This window comes from Somniosus microcephalus, chromosome 8 (assembly GCF_052327205.1).
Source record: "Somniosus microcephalus isolate GS21.2 chromosome 8, FLI_Smic_1.0, whole genome shotgun sequence".
Classification (NCBI taxonomy): domain Eukaryota; kingdom Metazoa; phylum Chordata; class Chondrichthyes; order Squaliformes; family Somniosidae; genus Somniosus; species Somniosus microcephalus.
In genome coordinates, this window is record NC_140994.1 from 130,345,002 (window position 1) to 130,363,214 (window position 18,213).

Here is an 18,213-nt window from a genome sequence, read left to right on the forward strand (position 1 = left end):
GAGGGAAGCCCCAGGCTACAGGACGATATAGATGGGTTGGTTAGATAGGCAGAACAGTGGCAAATGGAATTTAACCCTGAAAAGTGTGAGGTGATGCATTTTGGGAGGACTAACAAGGCAAGGGAATACACAATGAATGGTAGGACCCTAGGAAGGACAGAGGATCAGAGGGACCTTGGTGTACATGTACATAGATCCCTGAAGGCAGCAGGACGGGTAGATAAGGTGGTTCAAAAGGCATATCGGACACTTGCCTTCATTAGCCGAGGCATAGAATATAAGAGCAGGGAGGTTATGATGGAGCTGTACAAAACGCTAGTTAGGCCACAGCTGGAATACTGTGTGCAGTTCTGGTCGCCACACTATAGGAGGGATGTGATTGCATTGGACAGGGTGCAGAGGAGATTCACCAGGATATTACCTGGGCTGGAGCGCTTCAGCTATGAAGAGAGACTGGACAGGCTGGGGTTGTTTTCCTCAGAGCAGAGAAGGCTGAGGGGGGACCTGATTGAGGTGTACAAAATTGTGAGGGGCATAGATACGGTAGATAGAGAGGAACCTTTCCCCTTAGTAGAGGGTTCAATAACCAGGGGGCATAGTTTCAAGATAAGGGGCAGGAGGTTTAGAGGGGATTTGAGGAAAAACTTTTTCACCCAGAGGGTGGTTGGAATCTGGACCTCACTGCCTGAAAGGGTGGCAGAGGCAGGAACCCTCACAACATTCAAGGAGCATTTAGATGAGCACTTGAAATGCCATTGCATACAAGGCTACGGACCAAGTGCTGGAAAATGGGATTAGAATAGACGGGGCTTGATGGCCGGCGTGGACACGATGGGCTGAAGGGCCTCTTTCTGTGCTGTATAACTCTATGGCAATGCCCCATCTATGGGGCAGGTGTTGGCGGGGGGGGGGAAGGTCAGGAACCTGGGAGGGCTGGGAAGAAGGTCAGGAACTCGGAGGTGGGGGGGGTGAAGTTGAGGAACTTGGGCAGGGGGAGGTCAGAAATTTGGGGGGTTTGGTACTTGGGTGGGGGGAGAAGGTCAGGAACTCGGGTTGGGGGAAGGTCAGGAACTTGAGTGGGGAGGGGAGGTCAGGAACTTGTGGGCGGGGGAAAATGTTAGAAACTCTGAGTGGGAGGAGAGTTAGGAACTTGTTGGCGGGGAGCAGGAACTTGTTTTGGGGGAGAAGGTCTTAACCCACAAGGGTGAGCCCTGTCTGTTCTATGTGAGCTCTGTTCTGTCTGGAGTAAGCATTCAGAATGGTTCGCATTACACTTTGCAAAGTACTTGATTACTTAGGCAGGCAGGATCTAATTACAGGAAACTTTCGATTAACCGGCCCCTAAATAACCGGAACGCTCTATCCACCGGCAAAATTCAGGAGTCGGTTCAGATAACTTTTATTACTTTTTTTACTCCATTTGTTGCTGTGTACGGGTGTAGCTGAAGCTGTTGCTAAGCTACAGAGACGCTTGCAACTTGTGCCAATTGTAAGCAACAGGGTTTGTTGCTTTATACGGATGTCTGAGCTCCGTATCTTTTACCATAGCGTTCGGTTATCCGGAATTGTTGATGAACCGGCAACATATCGGTCCCGTCCGTGCCAGATACCAGAAAATTTCCTGTACACATTCCAGATAAACTGCTGCTCGAGGAATTCCGGCTCCGTGTTGAAGAGCTGGAGTCCGAGCTTCAAACACTGAGACACATCAGGGAGGGGGAGAGTTACCTGGACTCTGTGTATCACGAGGTATTCACACCAGTTAGATTAATTAATTCAGATGTAGTCCGTGGCCATGGTCAGGATGGTGTGACTAGAAGTGAGGCAGGTACGGGGATCCAGGAGGTAGTGTTGGAGGAGCCGCAGCCCTTGCACTTGTCCAACAGGTTCGAGGCTCTTACTCCCTGTGAGGATGGGAACAGGTACTGCGGGGAGGATGAGCAACCTGGCCACAGCACCGTGGAGCGGGGGGCCATTCAAGTGGGGGGAGTTAAAAGAAATGTTGTAGTGGTAGGGGATAGTATTGTTAGGGGGATAGATAGAGTTCTCTGCAGCTGAGAGCGAGAGTCCCGAAGGCTGTGTTGCCTGCCCGGTGCCAGGGCTAAGGACATCTCCTCTGGACTGGAGAGAAACTTGGAGTGAGAGGGGGAGGATCCAGTTGTCGTGGTCCATGTTGGTACCAACGACATAGATAGGACAAGGAAGGAGGTTCTGCTGAGGGAGTTTGAGCAGCTAGGGGCCAAATTAAAAAGCAGAACCACAAGGGTATTACCTGAGCCACGAGCGAATTTGGCTAGGACAAATAAAATTAGAGAGTTAAATGCGTGGCTGAAAGACTGGTGTGGGAGAAATGGGTTTTGCTTCCTGGGACACTGGCACCAGTACTGGGGCAGGAGGTAGCTGTTCCGTGGGGACGGGCTTCACTTGGCCAGTGCTGGGACTAGAGTCCTGGCGGATCATATAACTAGGGCTGTAGAGAGGGCTTTAAACTAACTAGTGGGGGGGAGGTTCCTAGAGAGCAAATAATCAAAATGACAACAGAGAAGGTCATAGACTTAGGTAGCAGTGGGGAAATTAAAAACTAGAGCATGTCAGGAAGGGGCAGAAGGTATGGAGTAAAAGGTAAAGTAATAAAAAGGGCAAAAGCAGGAACTAAGTGTCACAAAACATCTTTGAAAGTTCTCTATCTGAATGCACATAGCATTCGTAAGAAAATAGACGAGTTAATGGCACAAATAACTACATATGGGTATGATCTTGTGGCCATTACAGAAACATGGCTGCAGGGTGACAATGCCTGGGAATTAAACATATCAGGTTATTTAACGATCAGGAAGGACAGGCAGGAAGGAAGGGGAGGTGGGGTGGCTATGTTAATAAAGGAAGGAATCACTGTAATACAGAGAAATGATGTTGGGTCAAAAGATCAGGATAATGAAATAGTTTGGGTGGAGGTAAGGAATAATAAGGGGAAAAAAACACTAGTGGGCGTAGTCTATAGGCCTCCGAACAGTGGCAACTCTGTTGGACGGAGTATCAATCAGGAAATAGTTGAGGCTTGTAATGAGGGAACATCTATAATTATGGGGGATTTTAACTATCATATTAATTGGACAAATCAAATTGGGCAGGGCTGCCTTGAGGATGAGTTCATTGAGTGTATTAGGGATGGGTTTCTTGAGCAGTATGTAACTGAACCGACCAGGGGGCAAGCAACCTTAGATCTGGTCCTGTGTAACGAGACGGGATTAATTAAAAATGTCCCAGTAAAGGATCCCCTTGGAATGAGTGACCATAACATGGATGAATTCCATATTCAATTAGAGGGTGAGAAGGTTGGATCTCAAACAAGCGTGCTAAGCTTGAATAAAGGAGACTATGAAGGTATGAGAGCGGAATTGAGTAGAGTGGATTGGGAAAATAGATTAAAGGGTAAGACGATACATGATCAGTGGTGTACATTTAAGGAGTTATTTTACAACTTCCAAAAAAAAAATATTCCACTGAGAAAAAAAGGGTGTAAAAGAAAAGACAGCCATCCGTGGCTAAGTAAAGAAATTAAGGATAGTATTCGACTAAAAACAAGGACATATAAGGTAGCCAAATCTAGTGGGAGGATAGAGGATTGGGAAAACTTTAAAAGACAGCAAAAAATAACAAAAAGATTGATTAAGAAAGGGAAGATAGATTATGAAAGTAAATTAGCAAAAAATATAAAAACAGATAGTAAGAGTTTTTATAGTTATATAAAAAGAAAAAGGGTGGCTAAAGTAAATGTTGGTCCCTTAGAGTATGAGACCGGGAAATTAATGGTGGGAAATATGGAGATGGCAAAAACACTGAATGAATATTTTATATCAGTCTTTACAGTAGAAGACACTAAGAATATCCCAACACTGGACAAACAGGGGGCTAAAGGGGGGGAGGAGCTAAACACGATCAAAATCACTAAGGAAGTGGTACTTGGTAAAATAATGGGACTCAAGGCGGATAAATCACCTGGACCTGATGGCTTACATCCTAGGGTCTTGAGGGAAGTGGCGGTAGGGATTGTGGATGCATTGGTAATAATTTTCCAAAACTCCCTGGACTCGGCAAAGGTCCCGGCAGACTGGAAAACTGCTAATGTAACACCCTTATTTAAAAAGGGCAGTCGACAGAAGGCTGGAAACTATAGACCGGTTAGCCTAACATCTGTGGTAGGTAAAATTTTGGAGTCCATTATTAAGGAGACAGTAACAGGACATTTGGATAATCATAATTTAATAGGACAAAGTCAGCATGGTCTTATGAAGGGGAAGTCATGTTTGACAAATTTGCTGGAGTTCTTTGAGGAAGTAACATATAGGGTGGATAAAGGGGAACCAGTGGACGTAGTGTATTTAGACTTCCAAAAGGCATTTGACAAGGTGCCTCACAAAAGATTATTGCTTAAGATAAAAAATCACGGGATTGGGGGTAATATTCTGGCATGGATAGAGGATTGGCTATCTAACAGAAGGCAGAGAGTTGGGATAAATGGTTCATTCTCAGACTGGCAATCAGTAACTAGTGGTGTTCCGCAGGGGTCAGTGCTGGGTCCCCAACTCTTTACAATCTATATTAACGATTTGGAGGAGGGGACCGAGTGTAACATATCAAAGTTTGCAGATGATACTAAGATGGGAGGGAAAGTAGTGAGTGAGGAGGACATAAAAAACCTGCAAGGGGACATAGACAGGCTAAGTAAGTGGGCAGAGAGTTGGCAGATGGAATACAATACTGGAAAGTGTGAGGTTATGCACTTTGGCAGGAAAAATCGTAGAGCAAGTTATTATCTTAATGGCAAGAAACTGGAAAGTACTGAAGTACAAAGGGATCTGGGGGTCCTGGTGCACGAAACTCAAAATGTTAGTATGCAGGTGCAGCAAGTGATTAAGAAGGCCAATGGAATGTTGGCTTTCATTGCTAGGGGGATAGAATATAAAAATAGGGAGGTATTGCTTCAGTTGTACAAGGTATTGGTGAGACCGCACCTGGAATACTGTGTACAGTTTTGGTGTCCATACTTAAGAAAAGACATACTTGCTCTCGAGTCAGTACAAAGAAGGTTCACTCGGTTAATCCCGGGGATGAGGGGATGGACATATGAGGAGAGGTTGAGTAGATTGGGACTCTACTCATTGGAGTTCAGAAGAATGAGAGGCGATCTTATTGAAACATATAAGATTGTGAAGGGGTTGGATCGGGTGGATGCGGGGAGGATGTTCCCGATGATGGGTGAAACTAGAACTAGGGGGCATAGTCTTAGAATAAGGGGCTGCTCTTTCAAAACTGAGATGAGGAGGAACTACTTCACTCAGAGGGTGGTAGGTCCATGGAATATGCAGCCCCAAAAAGCTGTAGAAGCTACATCATTACATAAATTTAAAACAGAAATAGACAGTTTCCTGGAAGTAAAGGGAATTAAGGGTTACAGGGAGCGGGCAGGGTTTTGGACATGAGTCTAGGTTCGGATCGGTCATGGCCCTGTGGGTAGCGGAGCGGGTCCAGGGGCCGTGTAACCTGATCCTGCTCCTATTTCGTGTGTCTAATTCTGTTAGATTCAGGAGATGGTTCTGTGATAGTGGATTGGCGGCTAGAATCAGATCAGCCATGATCTTATTGAATGGCGGAGCAGGCTCGAGGGGCCGATTGGCCTACTCCTGCTCCTATTTCTTATGTTCTTTTGTGTGTCTTGTCCTCCAAGGGGACCAATCAGAAATCTGGTGTTGGAAATAAACACAACCGTACTATTATCGCACAATGTAATGTTCAAAACCTGGAGCTTGTGTGTGTCTTTGTAAACCAAAATGAAGGGTACTTGGCAGTTCTATCTAGAGCAATGGGGCGAGGCTGCTAAGGGTGGTAGGAGGAGAGAAGCACGCCATTGATGTTTGGTGAGGCAGTCATGCAGTGCAGTGTATTGGACCTCATGGTGGTTGTCACAAGTGATTGAACTAATTCAAGCAGTTTTCTAGGCAGGAAGAACAGATTCTCACACAGACATCAGGTGAGAAAACTAAGAGGGAATGTGAAACGTACACAAAATTGGAAGCTGTTGGTTGCAAAGGGTAATTGGACCGATGTTGGTAGGTGATTAGACAGGTCAGAGCAGGAGATGGCATCTAATACCAAACTGTAAGTAAGAGCAAGCAAGATGATTGTGGGTGTTATTCATGTGATTGGAAGAATGAGGGGCAATGGATCAATAGACTAATATTTAACCATTGGGTGAGGCAGATTATTAGAGTTCTTTGTAGAAGTGAGCCCACAACATAAAGTGACAGTCACAGGTAAATGATGGCTGGGATACAAAGTGGAGAGAATTGATGCCTGTTTGCTGTTCCACAAGAACTCCGCAAAAGAGAGTGAAACACACGCACACAGACAGCTTAGAAAAAGAGAGATGGCATGAGAACGAGGGAGAGTGAGAGAACTATGGAAAGGGAGAGACAGAAGAGAAAGAGTATAGAGAAAGCATGAGAGGGAGAGAACGGGAAAGAGACACGGAATCATTGAAAAAATGACAGAGATATACATAGTGGGAAAGAAAGATAAAAAAATAAGGAGAAAGAGAAACACAGGGAGAGACAAAAAAGACACAGACAGTAAAGATGAAGAGAACAAATAAAATAAAATATAAAATAAATGAAATAATTAATGACAGACCTTTTTTAAGAAAAAACAAAAAGCTATTTGAATAACCTGAAGTTTCTCTGGTTGTAAAACGAAGTATTTTGGAGGGCTTTCTGCCCTCATTATTGAGGCTCACACATGATGAATGGCCATTTGGACAATGTCCAAGGAGACAGCAGCTCCTCCTGGAACTGCACCCCTGTAAGAGTTAGCACCTTCAGGAGAGTAGAGGAGAAAGCTGAACCCCAAAACATTTCCTTTCATGACACTCCCTCTCTCTATTGCTGCACTCTTCATTCAGCCATAACACTGGTGCAGCCCTCCAACCTGCACCCACCACCTCACCCAAATTCTACAATACAGAACCATCACTTGTACCCGGGATATTCAGAAGGCCACTGCCATCACCCAGGGGACACGTTCCTACAAACAGAGACACCAGGAAATCCTAACCTGATGTTAGGAGATAAATGGTAGAAATTGCACTTTTATTTTAAAACGCTGATCAATATTTCTGGGCCAAAACTTATTGAGTTCATATCTAAGCTGTCAGAAAAAGTGATTTCCACCCTCTGGAGAGTAGGACCTGCAATATAGAAAGCCTTAAAAGAAATTTAATGCCAAAAATCTCTCTACGACAAGTGCAGTAAACATCATTCAATAGGTTTATATCTGCAGAAAATGGTGCAATCTCAGTTTACTTGGATCAGGAATGTTATTTAATAGGACCTGGCTCGGTCTATTGGCAATCTATAATAATACTAATATTTATATTGCACTTTGACAAAAGGACTCAAAGTGATTTGCTCAATGACTTACTTCTTGAAGTGCAGTGACTGTCATTATGTAGGCAAATAGGCCAGCCATTCTGCTCCCACAGTGAGATGAAAGAGTAATCAATCTGCTTTCAGGGACTTTTGACCGAGAGATGAATTTTGGCCAGGGCACTGCTCTTCAGGACTCAACATCTCAGCTGAATGACAGAACCTCTGACATTGCAGCACTCTTTCAGTAACAGGCTGAAAGTCTTATAGGAACATAGGAATTGCGAGATGCAAAAAGACCAAGGTCCATCTAGTTCGCCTTCTACCATCGCTTGATACAATGATAATGAAGTTGTTGACTAATCATAGCAATCAATCTCTATCAATTAGTCTACAACCAGACCCAGACATGAAACGAGGAAAACTGCCAGCTTTGGCAATCATAGGTCCAAAGTCCCCTGTTCCTGCCAATAATACTACACTTACTACATGTCATGTCATGTATGAATGAAATCTATCTAATTTGCATTGCAATGAATCAGTAGTAATTGCTTCAACCATCTCCCTAGGGAGCCTCTTTCAAAGACTGACCACTCGCTCACTGAAATATTGTTTCTGCAGATTAGTTTTTGAATTTACCCCCCTTCAAACGCAGGTCGTGTCTCCTGGTTCTATTGCTCTGAACAAGTTGAAATAGCTTGTCATGGTCTATATTACCTGGTCCTTTTAGAATCCTAAAAACAGCAGTCATATCACCTCTCTATCTTTTCTGTTCCATTGAGAACATGTCCAATTTACATAATAGCTCTTCACAATTCAATCCCCCCATCCCCTCTATCATTCTGGTTGCTCTCCTCTGTATCTTTTCAATAGTTGCAATATCCATTCTGTACTGAGGCAACCAGAACTGTACACAGTATTCAAAGTGCGTCACACCAATAATTTATAAAGTGGCAGGTTTACCTCACTATTTTGGCTCAATATTGACTGTTTAATACATCCCAACATCTGATTTGCATTACTCACTGCCACCAAGCATTACATAGCTTCAACTTATTGTCAATCAGGATCACCAGTTCGCTTTCATTTTCCATGCGTAAATTGGGTGAGAGAAAGATCGGGCTCAGCTCAAATACCTTCCCCGCACTCTTGACTAAGGCTTTCACTGGAAGGACAGCCACTTGGCTGAGTTTCTGAGTGTGCCTAGTTCCCTTTGAATTGTATCCCTGCAAGGGGTCAGCATCTTTAGACTGGAGGGTAAGAAAGAAAACATTGCAGAGAAGTAACACCGTGTTTTGGAGCACCTGAGAAATCTAATCTGAGGATAGTGTTGTTAAAGAGAGTGTTTAATATTGATTGTATATTATTAGTGAGGCGAGCATGTGCAATCCATCTTGTGTGCATGGTTATGTATTAGCGTTAACTTGTACATACTTTATACATCAGCTTGTACTTGAGCACGCATAGTCCAAGGCATGGTCTAAGCTGATACTTGCAGTACAGTAGTGAGGAGTGCTGCACTGTCAGAGGAGCCGTCTGTCAGATGAGATGTTGAACATGAGACCCTGCCTGCCTAATTAGGTGGATATAAAAGATCCGCGGCATTATTCGATAAAGAGCAGGACAGTTCTCCTGGTGTCTTGGCCAACATTTATCCCTCAACCCACACCACCTGTGCACAATATGGCTTCCATGTTTATAAAATTGACTGCACTTCAAATTGGTTGTGGGCATCCTGAAAATGAGAAAAGCACTATATAAATGCACGTTCTTTCTATTCTACCTGTTTGCAAAGCCAAACCGTTGAGTGTGTAATAACTCCATCGAGTTTTGACTTCTGGCAGTTCAATCGCAGTTGAAGTCCTTGGAGAAATGTTTTACTATTACAGCTGGTAAACGTCAATATTTTTATATTTTCCCTGAATATTTAATAAAAAAAAGATTAATTCCTTCAAAAGTTCTTTGATGCATGAAAGGTTACGAACAAATAAAACACAAGAGCAAGGCATATTAAGCCTCGAGAAAGCCACAGATACAAAGTCAATTGAGGGGTTTAAAAGGGGAGATAGGCACTTAATTGTGGACATAAGGGTATTAAGGGATATCAGGGTAAATTCAGTGCACTCATACCCCCAGCGGGAACCTAAGCTTGAAGGGAGAATCAGGGTTACAATTTTGTAGCCCTATCTCTTCCTGTGAGCAGGGCTCCTTACTGGGAATGTGGGAGCATTGAATTCACCCTCTGCAGAAAAAGCAGGGGATTGGGATTAAAAAGGAACAGAAACAACAACAACTTGTATTTATATAGCGCCTTTAACATAGGTTAAAACATCCCAAGGTGCTTCACAGGACCATTATCAGACAAAAATTGACACCGAGCCACATAAGGAGATATTAGGACAGGTGACCAAAAGCATAGTCAAAGAGGTAGATATTAAGGTGCTGTACAAACGGAAGTTGTTGTGATTCCTATCAATTTAATCGGTGCACTTACAGCCAACCAGTCTCCTAAGTGTGAGGGCAGTTAGCAGTGCTAATCGTGACTGTCCTCTTTAATTTCTAAAATCCAAGTTTATTGGCTCCTTGCCTCATTGCCTGTGACTTAAGAAAACTTGCACCATTTGGAAGGAACCCAACGAGCAGACAGAAGGAAAGGGTTTCAGCAGGAGCTGTGATATGCTATATGAATCTGCTTCACACATTTGAGGAGTGTGCCATCTAAATAGGATGGAATACTATTCCCTCAGATGAGCTTGAAGGGATAATTACTAGTCCTAGCCCTTTTTGGGCTACCCCAGATCAGGCGTATTCCCCAGACGTTCACCTTCAACTAAAGTTAGAGATAGCCGAATCCTATAAGATGCTTAATTGGGTCTAAAGGTTCAGACTATCTCTCCCTAAAGGAAAAGAATGACTTGAAGATGTTACTGTCCTCCAGATAACACTTTTAATAAGTTTAACTAGACTGTAACCTTCCGGATATTATGAGGGTCCGGAAAACTCCCCCAGCATTCTGCAACTCTTCACCAAAGAGTGTACAGAGATTGCGTTTGCGAGTTTGAAACAGAAGTACTATGTGAGACAATTCTAAAAATATATAGATTTGTTAAAGAACCGACATGCAGTTAACAGCTGGTGAGTCAATCGCAACTTTAACAGTTCAAAATACATATAGATTACAATTCTTATTCTCAGAGATCCTTATTCTCAAATCTTAACTTTGTTACATTTTTACATGTTGTACTTATTTCTAATCCAGGATATCCACCAAAATCAAATAAAAGTACTTTTTTGATCCCCGAGACTCAAGGAGTTATAGCCTTACAGAGTGGTTCTGTAGCCGAGAATCACTCTGCCCCTTCCAGCGACTTCTGGCTTCCTATCTGAAAGTTCCATATTTTATACCCTTTCTCAGTGGTATATCCTTTGAAGTTTTCTGATGATGCAAGCTAATTATCTCTAGTCATATTTCTGTTGACTTCTTTCTATTCTTACTGTCAATTCAGCTGTTAGCTTGCAGAATTCTGTCTGCTGTATAGGTGTTCAAAACTTATCATAAAGACAATATGATTGCTTGGTGCATCTATTGATGTCATATTTACAAAGTCTTCTGTTTGTATTCTTAACTCACCTTAGCTGGTTATAAGCAGATGTGGCATCTCCTATATGTTCCAAGTTCAATACAAAAACCATGTGATTGCTTGGTGCATCTATTGATGTCATATTTATCAAAGGCACATGTTTCTTTAATCTTTCTGTGTTTCTTTCCAAAATGTTGGTTTTTAACACTTTAACATTATACCATTGTGCCTCTTTCATGTGCCTGTTTACAAAGTGTCAGTTTAAAACAATTTAACTGGGTTATGATATTGTGTTCTTCCCAAAGCTCAGACTTTCTGGAAGCTCCAACCTGCTGCTTTCAATAGGGCCATTGTTTTAGTGTCAACAACCAATTCCCATTTCAAAAGCTTGTATGGTGTTTACAGCTTTGTGTTAACAACTCATCTTATCTCAGAAGCCTGTATTTATAGTTTTGTGTCGTTGAGGCTTTTAGATTTTTAAACCCAGTTTGTCATGTTTTAATAAAGTCAGAATTCTGTTCATAGGATGGTGTATTTTTCTGAATAGATATGGCTCATTCCTTCATAAGCTGACAGTATGGATGATATCATTTGGCTTGGGGCTTGAGGCGTATTCAGGGGAAGTCGAAGAAAAGTCAAATAAGATTTCCATTCCTCGTTGTGATTCAATAATTCCTGCTGGATAGCGTGAGTGGATGTTGAGGATGACAGGATTGTGATCAGCTGTGATGCCTTCCACGGTTCAATAGTATGGCTGTTAATAGTGGGGGGATTTCCCATTTCAGCATTCTGGGCACAAGCCAGCTGCATATAATCAACAAACCACATACCCCAGCTCTTCAAGCAAGAGCTGGACCTGTTTCTGGCTGGGGCAGGGGTCACCTCGTGCTAGAGGTAGGTGTCCTGTAAATCAGGGCTAGGGTGGTCCCCTGGACTAGTTTCGATCACCTAAGCGGGTTGGAGAGGAATTTTTCTGATTTTTTTCTGTAATTAGCCCTGGATTTTTTAATCTGATGTTTAGCCTCTCCCAGGAGTTCACATGGAGTAGAATGAGGAGTGTAGGTGATATGATGCATAAGGCATCACAACTGTGTGGGACAGGCTGGCTGGACCAGTAGATCTGTAATTTCGTATGTTTGCATGATTTTCCTGCGCAATACCCCAATACGTGCAGCCAGCGTGCACTGGGACTGCAGAGGTGGAAGATCTACCCCGATTTTGGAGGACCAGGTCAGCTGCTTGTTGTGTGGGAGCTGCCGTATTTAAAGATGATCCGAGAGCAAGGTGGCAGTATAAACTGCAGTGTGCCCTGCAGTTTAATGATGATGATTATGGCCTTTTCAAATGTTTGCACTTTCACTCATTGACACACGAGGCAACAGGGACTATGGTAGCGTGAGTGGTCGTGCAAATAGAAAGAGGGAGATGCTACCACTGAGCCAAGGCTGACACGCGAGTTATTTTTAGATGGACAGACAAAGATGGGCTGAATGGCTCCCCTCATCCATACTAGGATTACAATTCATCAATGACCAGACAGTATCTGAAAAACCCAGAAGGTCTGAGAGACACACCACAGTTTTTGCAATCAGAAGAAATAACTTTTAGAATGAATGTAAACATTTGTTAAAATTCATATTCTAACAACCTCAATGATGTCCCATGGTTTAAAGAGAGGTTACAGTTAGTAAAGTCCCTTCATTTGCTGTGGGGTGGCAATCCTTTGGGGGTTTTCAACCAAGAAAAGTTGATTTTAGAACCAAAATTGGTTGATTATTAAAATGCTGAATGTGATACTCAATTTTCTGTTGCTTGTGGATCAATGGTTTTGTCACTCTTTCCTAACCGATGCATTTTCCCCACAGGATTTCTTCATGGAAACCTTCCTCGTGTTTATGGATCTGATAGGGAAGAATGTCTACCCTGCTGACTGGATGGCTATGAGCATGGTGCAAAACAGGTAGGAGCTGCAGATCATTATTACACCCCGCTATGTCAGCCATGGTGCTGTTGGCAGCACTCTTGCCTCTGAGTCAGAAGGGCATAGGTTCAGACCCCACTCCAGATACCTGAGCACATAATCTAGGCTGACACGTCAGTGCAGCACTGAGCTACAGTATCTGAAATGGTGTCTTTCGAATGAGATGCTAAATCAAGGTCCCGTCTGCTCTCTCAGGTGGACGTAAAAGATCCAATGGCACTATTCAAAGAAGAGCAAGGGAGTTATTCCCGGTGTCCTGGCCAATATTTATCCCTCAACGAACATCATTCAAACAAATTATATGGTCCTGAATAGCATTATTGCTTTTGGGAGCTTGCTGTGAGCAATTGGGCTGCCATGTTTTTCCACATTACAACAGTGACTACACTTCAAAAGTACAAAAAGAAAATACTGCAGATGCTGGAAATCTGAAATAAAAACAGAAAATGCTGGAGATACTCAGCAGGTCAGGCAGCATCTGTGGAGAGAGAAACAGAGTTAACGTTTCAGGTCGATGACCTTTTGTCAGAACTGGAATAAAGCAGGAAATGGAACAGATTTTTAAGCAAGTGTAGGGGCTGGGAAAGGGGGGAGGGGATGAAAGAACAAAAGGGAAGGTCTGTGATAGGATAGAAGGCAGGAGAGGTTAAGAGACATTAAGAGATATTCAAGGCAAAAGAAGATGGTAATGGGACAGGTTAAGAAACAAACACTTCAAAAGTACTTCATTGGCTGTAAATTGCTATGTGAAGTCCTGCGGTCATGGAAGGTGCTGTATAAATGCAAGTCCTTTCCTTGCCTATGTGTATTACGTTGGAGCCTAACTTTGTCTTGTATGACCTAGAAGGATCCAGTTTTTAAAAAACCAGCAAAATCAGTGCAATCTAAATGAGGTTGGAGCTTGTTTTACTTTGGGTATCTGACTATAAGTCTCTGCAGTAATGTTACCAGCACTGACACAAAAAAAGTCAAAGTCCCTGGTTTGATTCATGGTCTGAGTTCGTTGATTTGAGTGCAGGCAGCAGAATGGTGTCTATAAGTAATGTTAGTACACTTGGATAAGGAAGGTTAAAGGAAACTTCATTTAGATGTCCTCCTTCAGATGACGATCCAACGATTCCTGCTGGAAAGTGCAGAGGTGGTGAAGAACTGGGCTGTGGGAAGGCGGAACTGTGGCTCCTCCCATCTCTGAGGAAGGGGAAGGGGAGAAGTTTGATATATAAGACACAGCCCATAACTGTGTTTGGAGTTTGGCCTGGAAAGATATTGAAGACCTTGTTGTCTGGTGCTTTTGTGGGTCCTCAAGTTGAAATTCAGAGAACCAGGTTGTCTACGGCAACTATGTGAGTGTTGAACATCTGGCTCAAAACAAAATGTTTACCCAAGGCTGTGGAAAAAGTCCATCAAGCCCCAGAACGAACAAAACTCAGCTCTGCTCCTGAGATGGAACATAAATGCCATCAGAAATGTAGAACAGAAGGAGAAGGTGGGGCAAGGGAGAGACCATGTTAACCTGCAAAAGCTAAAATTGTTCAAATAAAAGATAGGGACCACATGTGTTATGAACACCTGGGACCAGTAGAATAGATGTATAGTCATTGGTAGAGATGAAGGTGCTAGTCTCATTTGAGTTTGGCAAATGCTCCTGTGTCATCATCATGAAATATACAGCTGCATGACCCCCTCATACATTGACCTCCTCATACATTGACCTTTATCTGGTCCACTGGTCTGTGGTCAGCTCTAATGTAAAGCCCTATACTTTATCCTCAGTGCAAATATTATAGTTTGTACAGGTCTAGGAGTTTTTATATAAGTCTATCAAAACATTTTCATCTTCAATATCTCCATGATAAATATTTATTTTCCATAAAATTACAATATCTCTAACATTGATTTCCTTTTTTTTAAATAAATAATTTCCCCCATACTCCTTGCCTGATGTTGGGTGCTGGCCACCCTCTGGGGCCTTGTCCAAGTAGCCGTTCTTCTTGCATGACCCTAAAGAGTGACTGTTGGCTGGCTATTCGAGTGTGGAAGGCATTAGGCCTGAACCCGGATCCAGTTCTCATGAACCCCCTCTACACACGCTGACTTTCTAGCAGGTGTCCTATTTCGAGATAGGCCAATGGGATTGTCCGATTGGGCTAAGACCAATCCCACCAGGAAACGTCAGGTACCTCCCTCCCCCCAGAGGTTTGAGAGAGCCCACCCGAACTATTCTTTTAAGCAAAATGAAGTAACAAAGTTAAATCAAAACAGTAAAATTGGTGGAAATTAAACATTGCAAATGATGCCCATCAGTCACAAAAGTTGGTCCTGTAAATACCAACAGCTGGTATCACCCGGGAGGAACTATCATTTGACGATAAATGTAATTCCCCTACTACCACACCAACTGATATCATTTAATTCAGCATAGATCAAACCTGGGATCTTCCTGATCTCTGTGTCGGAAAGGAAGAACTTGCATTTATATAGCACCTCATCATGTCCTTATGATGTTCCAAAGCCCTTTACAGCCAACGGATTACTTTTGAAGTTCACTCCTCGTTGTTATGTAGACAAACCCAGCCACCAGTTTGCACACAGCAAGGTCCTACAAACAGCAAATCAATGAATGGCTGGAAAAAAACTGTTCTTGGGGCTACGGATTGAGGGGAGAATGTTGGCCAGGTCCCACGGCTCAGTCTAATAATGGGCAGTACGTATGGGGGAATCTTCATGTTGAGTTTTAAACCTTTGAGTCATGGAAAGACCCTGGCCCACATGTTGCTTATATCTATCTATGGCTAGCACTGATCAGTAACATGTTAACTTTAGCTCAATGCTTCCTTAAAACCATAAGCCAAGAGCAATCTTGCTATGTATTATATGTCACCAAACAGTGTTTCATGCATTATTGATAACCTGTCTTGCCTTGTGCATAAAATGATTCATTGTCTAATGAAGGAGTTTGGCACTAAATCCTGTGGCAGCAGCAATGCTGAGCGGCAATGTTGTCTTCACATGGCTCTCTGGTCAAGCAAGCAGAGCTGGGTGCTTGTCTGTTCAAATATAAGCCCATGCTGTGCTCACTGGCATCCAAATGCCACTTAAATGTTGAATGTGAATGAAGAGTTGGCAGAACAGTCAGTTCTTCACTAACACCAAGTGGTTTAATCTCAAATAAACACAGAAAATGCCTGAAACACTCAGCAGGTCAGGCAGTATCCATGGAGAGATGAGGACAGGGTTGACGTTTCAGGTCGATGACCGTTCGTCTGGACCGAGAGATGTTACAGAGGAACTGCTTCTGAGCAGCAAAAGAGCCAGGGGCAAGGGGGCAGGAAAAGAAATAAGAAAGAAAGGAGTGGTCTGTATTTGGGTGGAGGACAGGAGATGATTAAATGTCAAGTGAGGATGGTGTCAGACAAAAGGAGGCAATAATGGAGAGAAACTGAAGAAATTAAAGGTGTAACCGAGACCCCAAGAATGTGCGAATGGTGCCAGCAGATTAGCAGAGGGGGAGGGAAACCTAGGAAAGCTGTTAAAGTGGACAAGGCTCCAGTGGTCTGGTGGAAGAAAAGGCAGATGATATCATGGCTGCAAACCACCCTATCAGCCATGTAAGATTCCCGGAAGCCCGGGTGCACACATCCTAATATTACTCGTGCCTGCTGTCCGAGAGAAAATGGGAGCTGTGGTTAAGATGTGAAGTTGCTAAAGTCAATGTTGAGGCTGGAAGGCTGTAAAGTACCCAGTAGACAGTTGAGATGCTGTTCCTCAAGCTTGCATTGAGCTTCTTTGGAATGGCGTAGGATGCTGAGGACAGAGAAGTCAGAGTGGGATGGAGAATTAAAATAGAAGGCGGCCAGAAGCTCAGGATCGCACTTGAGGACGGAACAAAGGTGTTCAGCAAAGCCAAAGGCTAATCACCTCTGGTAACACATTGATTAGTATGTTTGTGTCTAATTCCTTGGTGCATTTCTTTAACATAGTCATTAAACCAAAATAAATAGGCTGACTTATTACAATAATGCACTAAAGGAATTCTATACAAACATGATAACCAACACATCACCTGGGGAACTTAAACCCGACAAAGTTAGAACTGAAGTATGAGTTGCCAAAATGTGATGCACCATCAACTTGGGAATGTCATTACTTAGTTATACTGTAATTACACAGCATGAGAATCACATCACCTTGACACAGATACCGCAATGTAGCAGGGCCGTAAACTGTGAGTGTACAATTATTAGACATCAGACACAGTGTCTCAAATGAACACACTTCAATCCCGATTTGGTTGAACAAAGGACAAATTGATTTATTTTTATGTCAATTAATCCAATTGCCAATTCCTTTTGAGTTGACCATTGAGCCAGCCCTCTATCAAGACAGATGGCAACAGCCCTCATGGAAACGATTAACATTGCACAGCTGAAGCCAACCGAATCAATCATCAATAATGCAAATGGAGGGAAAGCAACAACTTTCCGATATCAAGTAATTACCAAATAAGTAATACTCCATCCGTCTCAGTCACTGCAGGATAAAGCAGCATCTAATTAGTGAAATTCAACACCGTTCACTTCAGAATCAATGCTTTTTAAACTGCGTAATACTAAATCTAACTCCTTCATCGGCCTGCTACAATTCTTTTAGACACCCTTCCAATTTCTCCCCCATCCCCCCCATATGCTGGGTCTGTGTCTTCTGCCTAAGTTTACATGAATACCAGATGCCCTCTGGCACCTCACCCAAGTACCCATTCTCCAAGTGCAAGGCTGAACAGTGTCAGCAAGCCAATCAATCATGGAGCGGCTTCAAGGCCGAGTCTGACCTCACCCCAACCTCCACACCTGTTCACTTGGTAGCCGGATAGAGAACATCAGGTGTGGGAGCTCTGGCTGACCTTTGCCAGCCCTGAGGCCAATTCTACTACACCCCGCCCCCCAGCTGAGATGAGCGAAAGTGTAGACCAAGGATCAAAGCCAACACCTTCCTGGTCAGGTGCATCATACTAATTAAATGATTTTATGATTTTCTAAGGCTCCATTTGGACTGAATGGGGTTGATATAGATTCACATACAATATAGCACAAGGTTGACATTTTGTTTAGCCACAGTACAACTTTACACCATTGCCAAACCCCCCAAAGAGTGTTAATACATCCTTTGAAATACATTTATTAAACTGTGGAGAGAATCTTTCACCTACAGCACCTTGGCCTATTTAGAAGCT

At 43.1% G+C, this 18,213-nt stretch overlaps 1 protein-coding gene across 1 annotated transcript in view; it reads left to right on the forward strand.

Moving 5' to 3' along the window:
• LOC147113790 (dedicator of cytokinesis protein 2-like) overlaps nt 1-12,966 on the forward strand; it is a 611,919-nt gene extending 598,953 nt beyond the window's left edge. The window contains exon 29 of the mRNA XM_085996164.1: nt 12,868-12,966. Coding sequence (XP_085852290.1) covers nt 12,868-12,966 — 99 coding nt within the window. The remainder of the gene's footprint in view (nt 1-12,867) is intronic.
• The last annotated feature ends 5,247 nt before the right edge of the window (nt 12,967-18,213 follow it).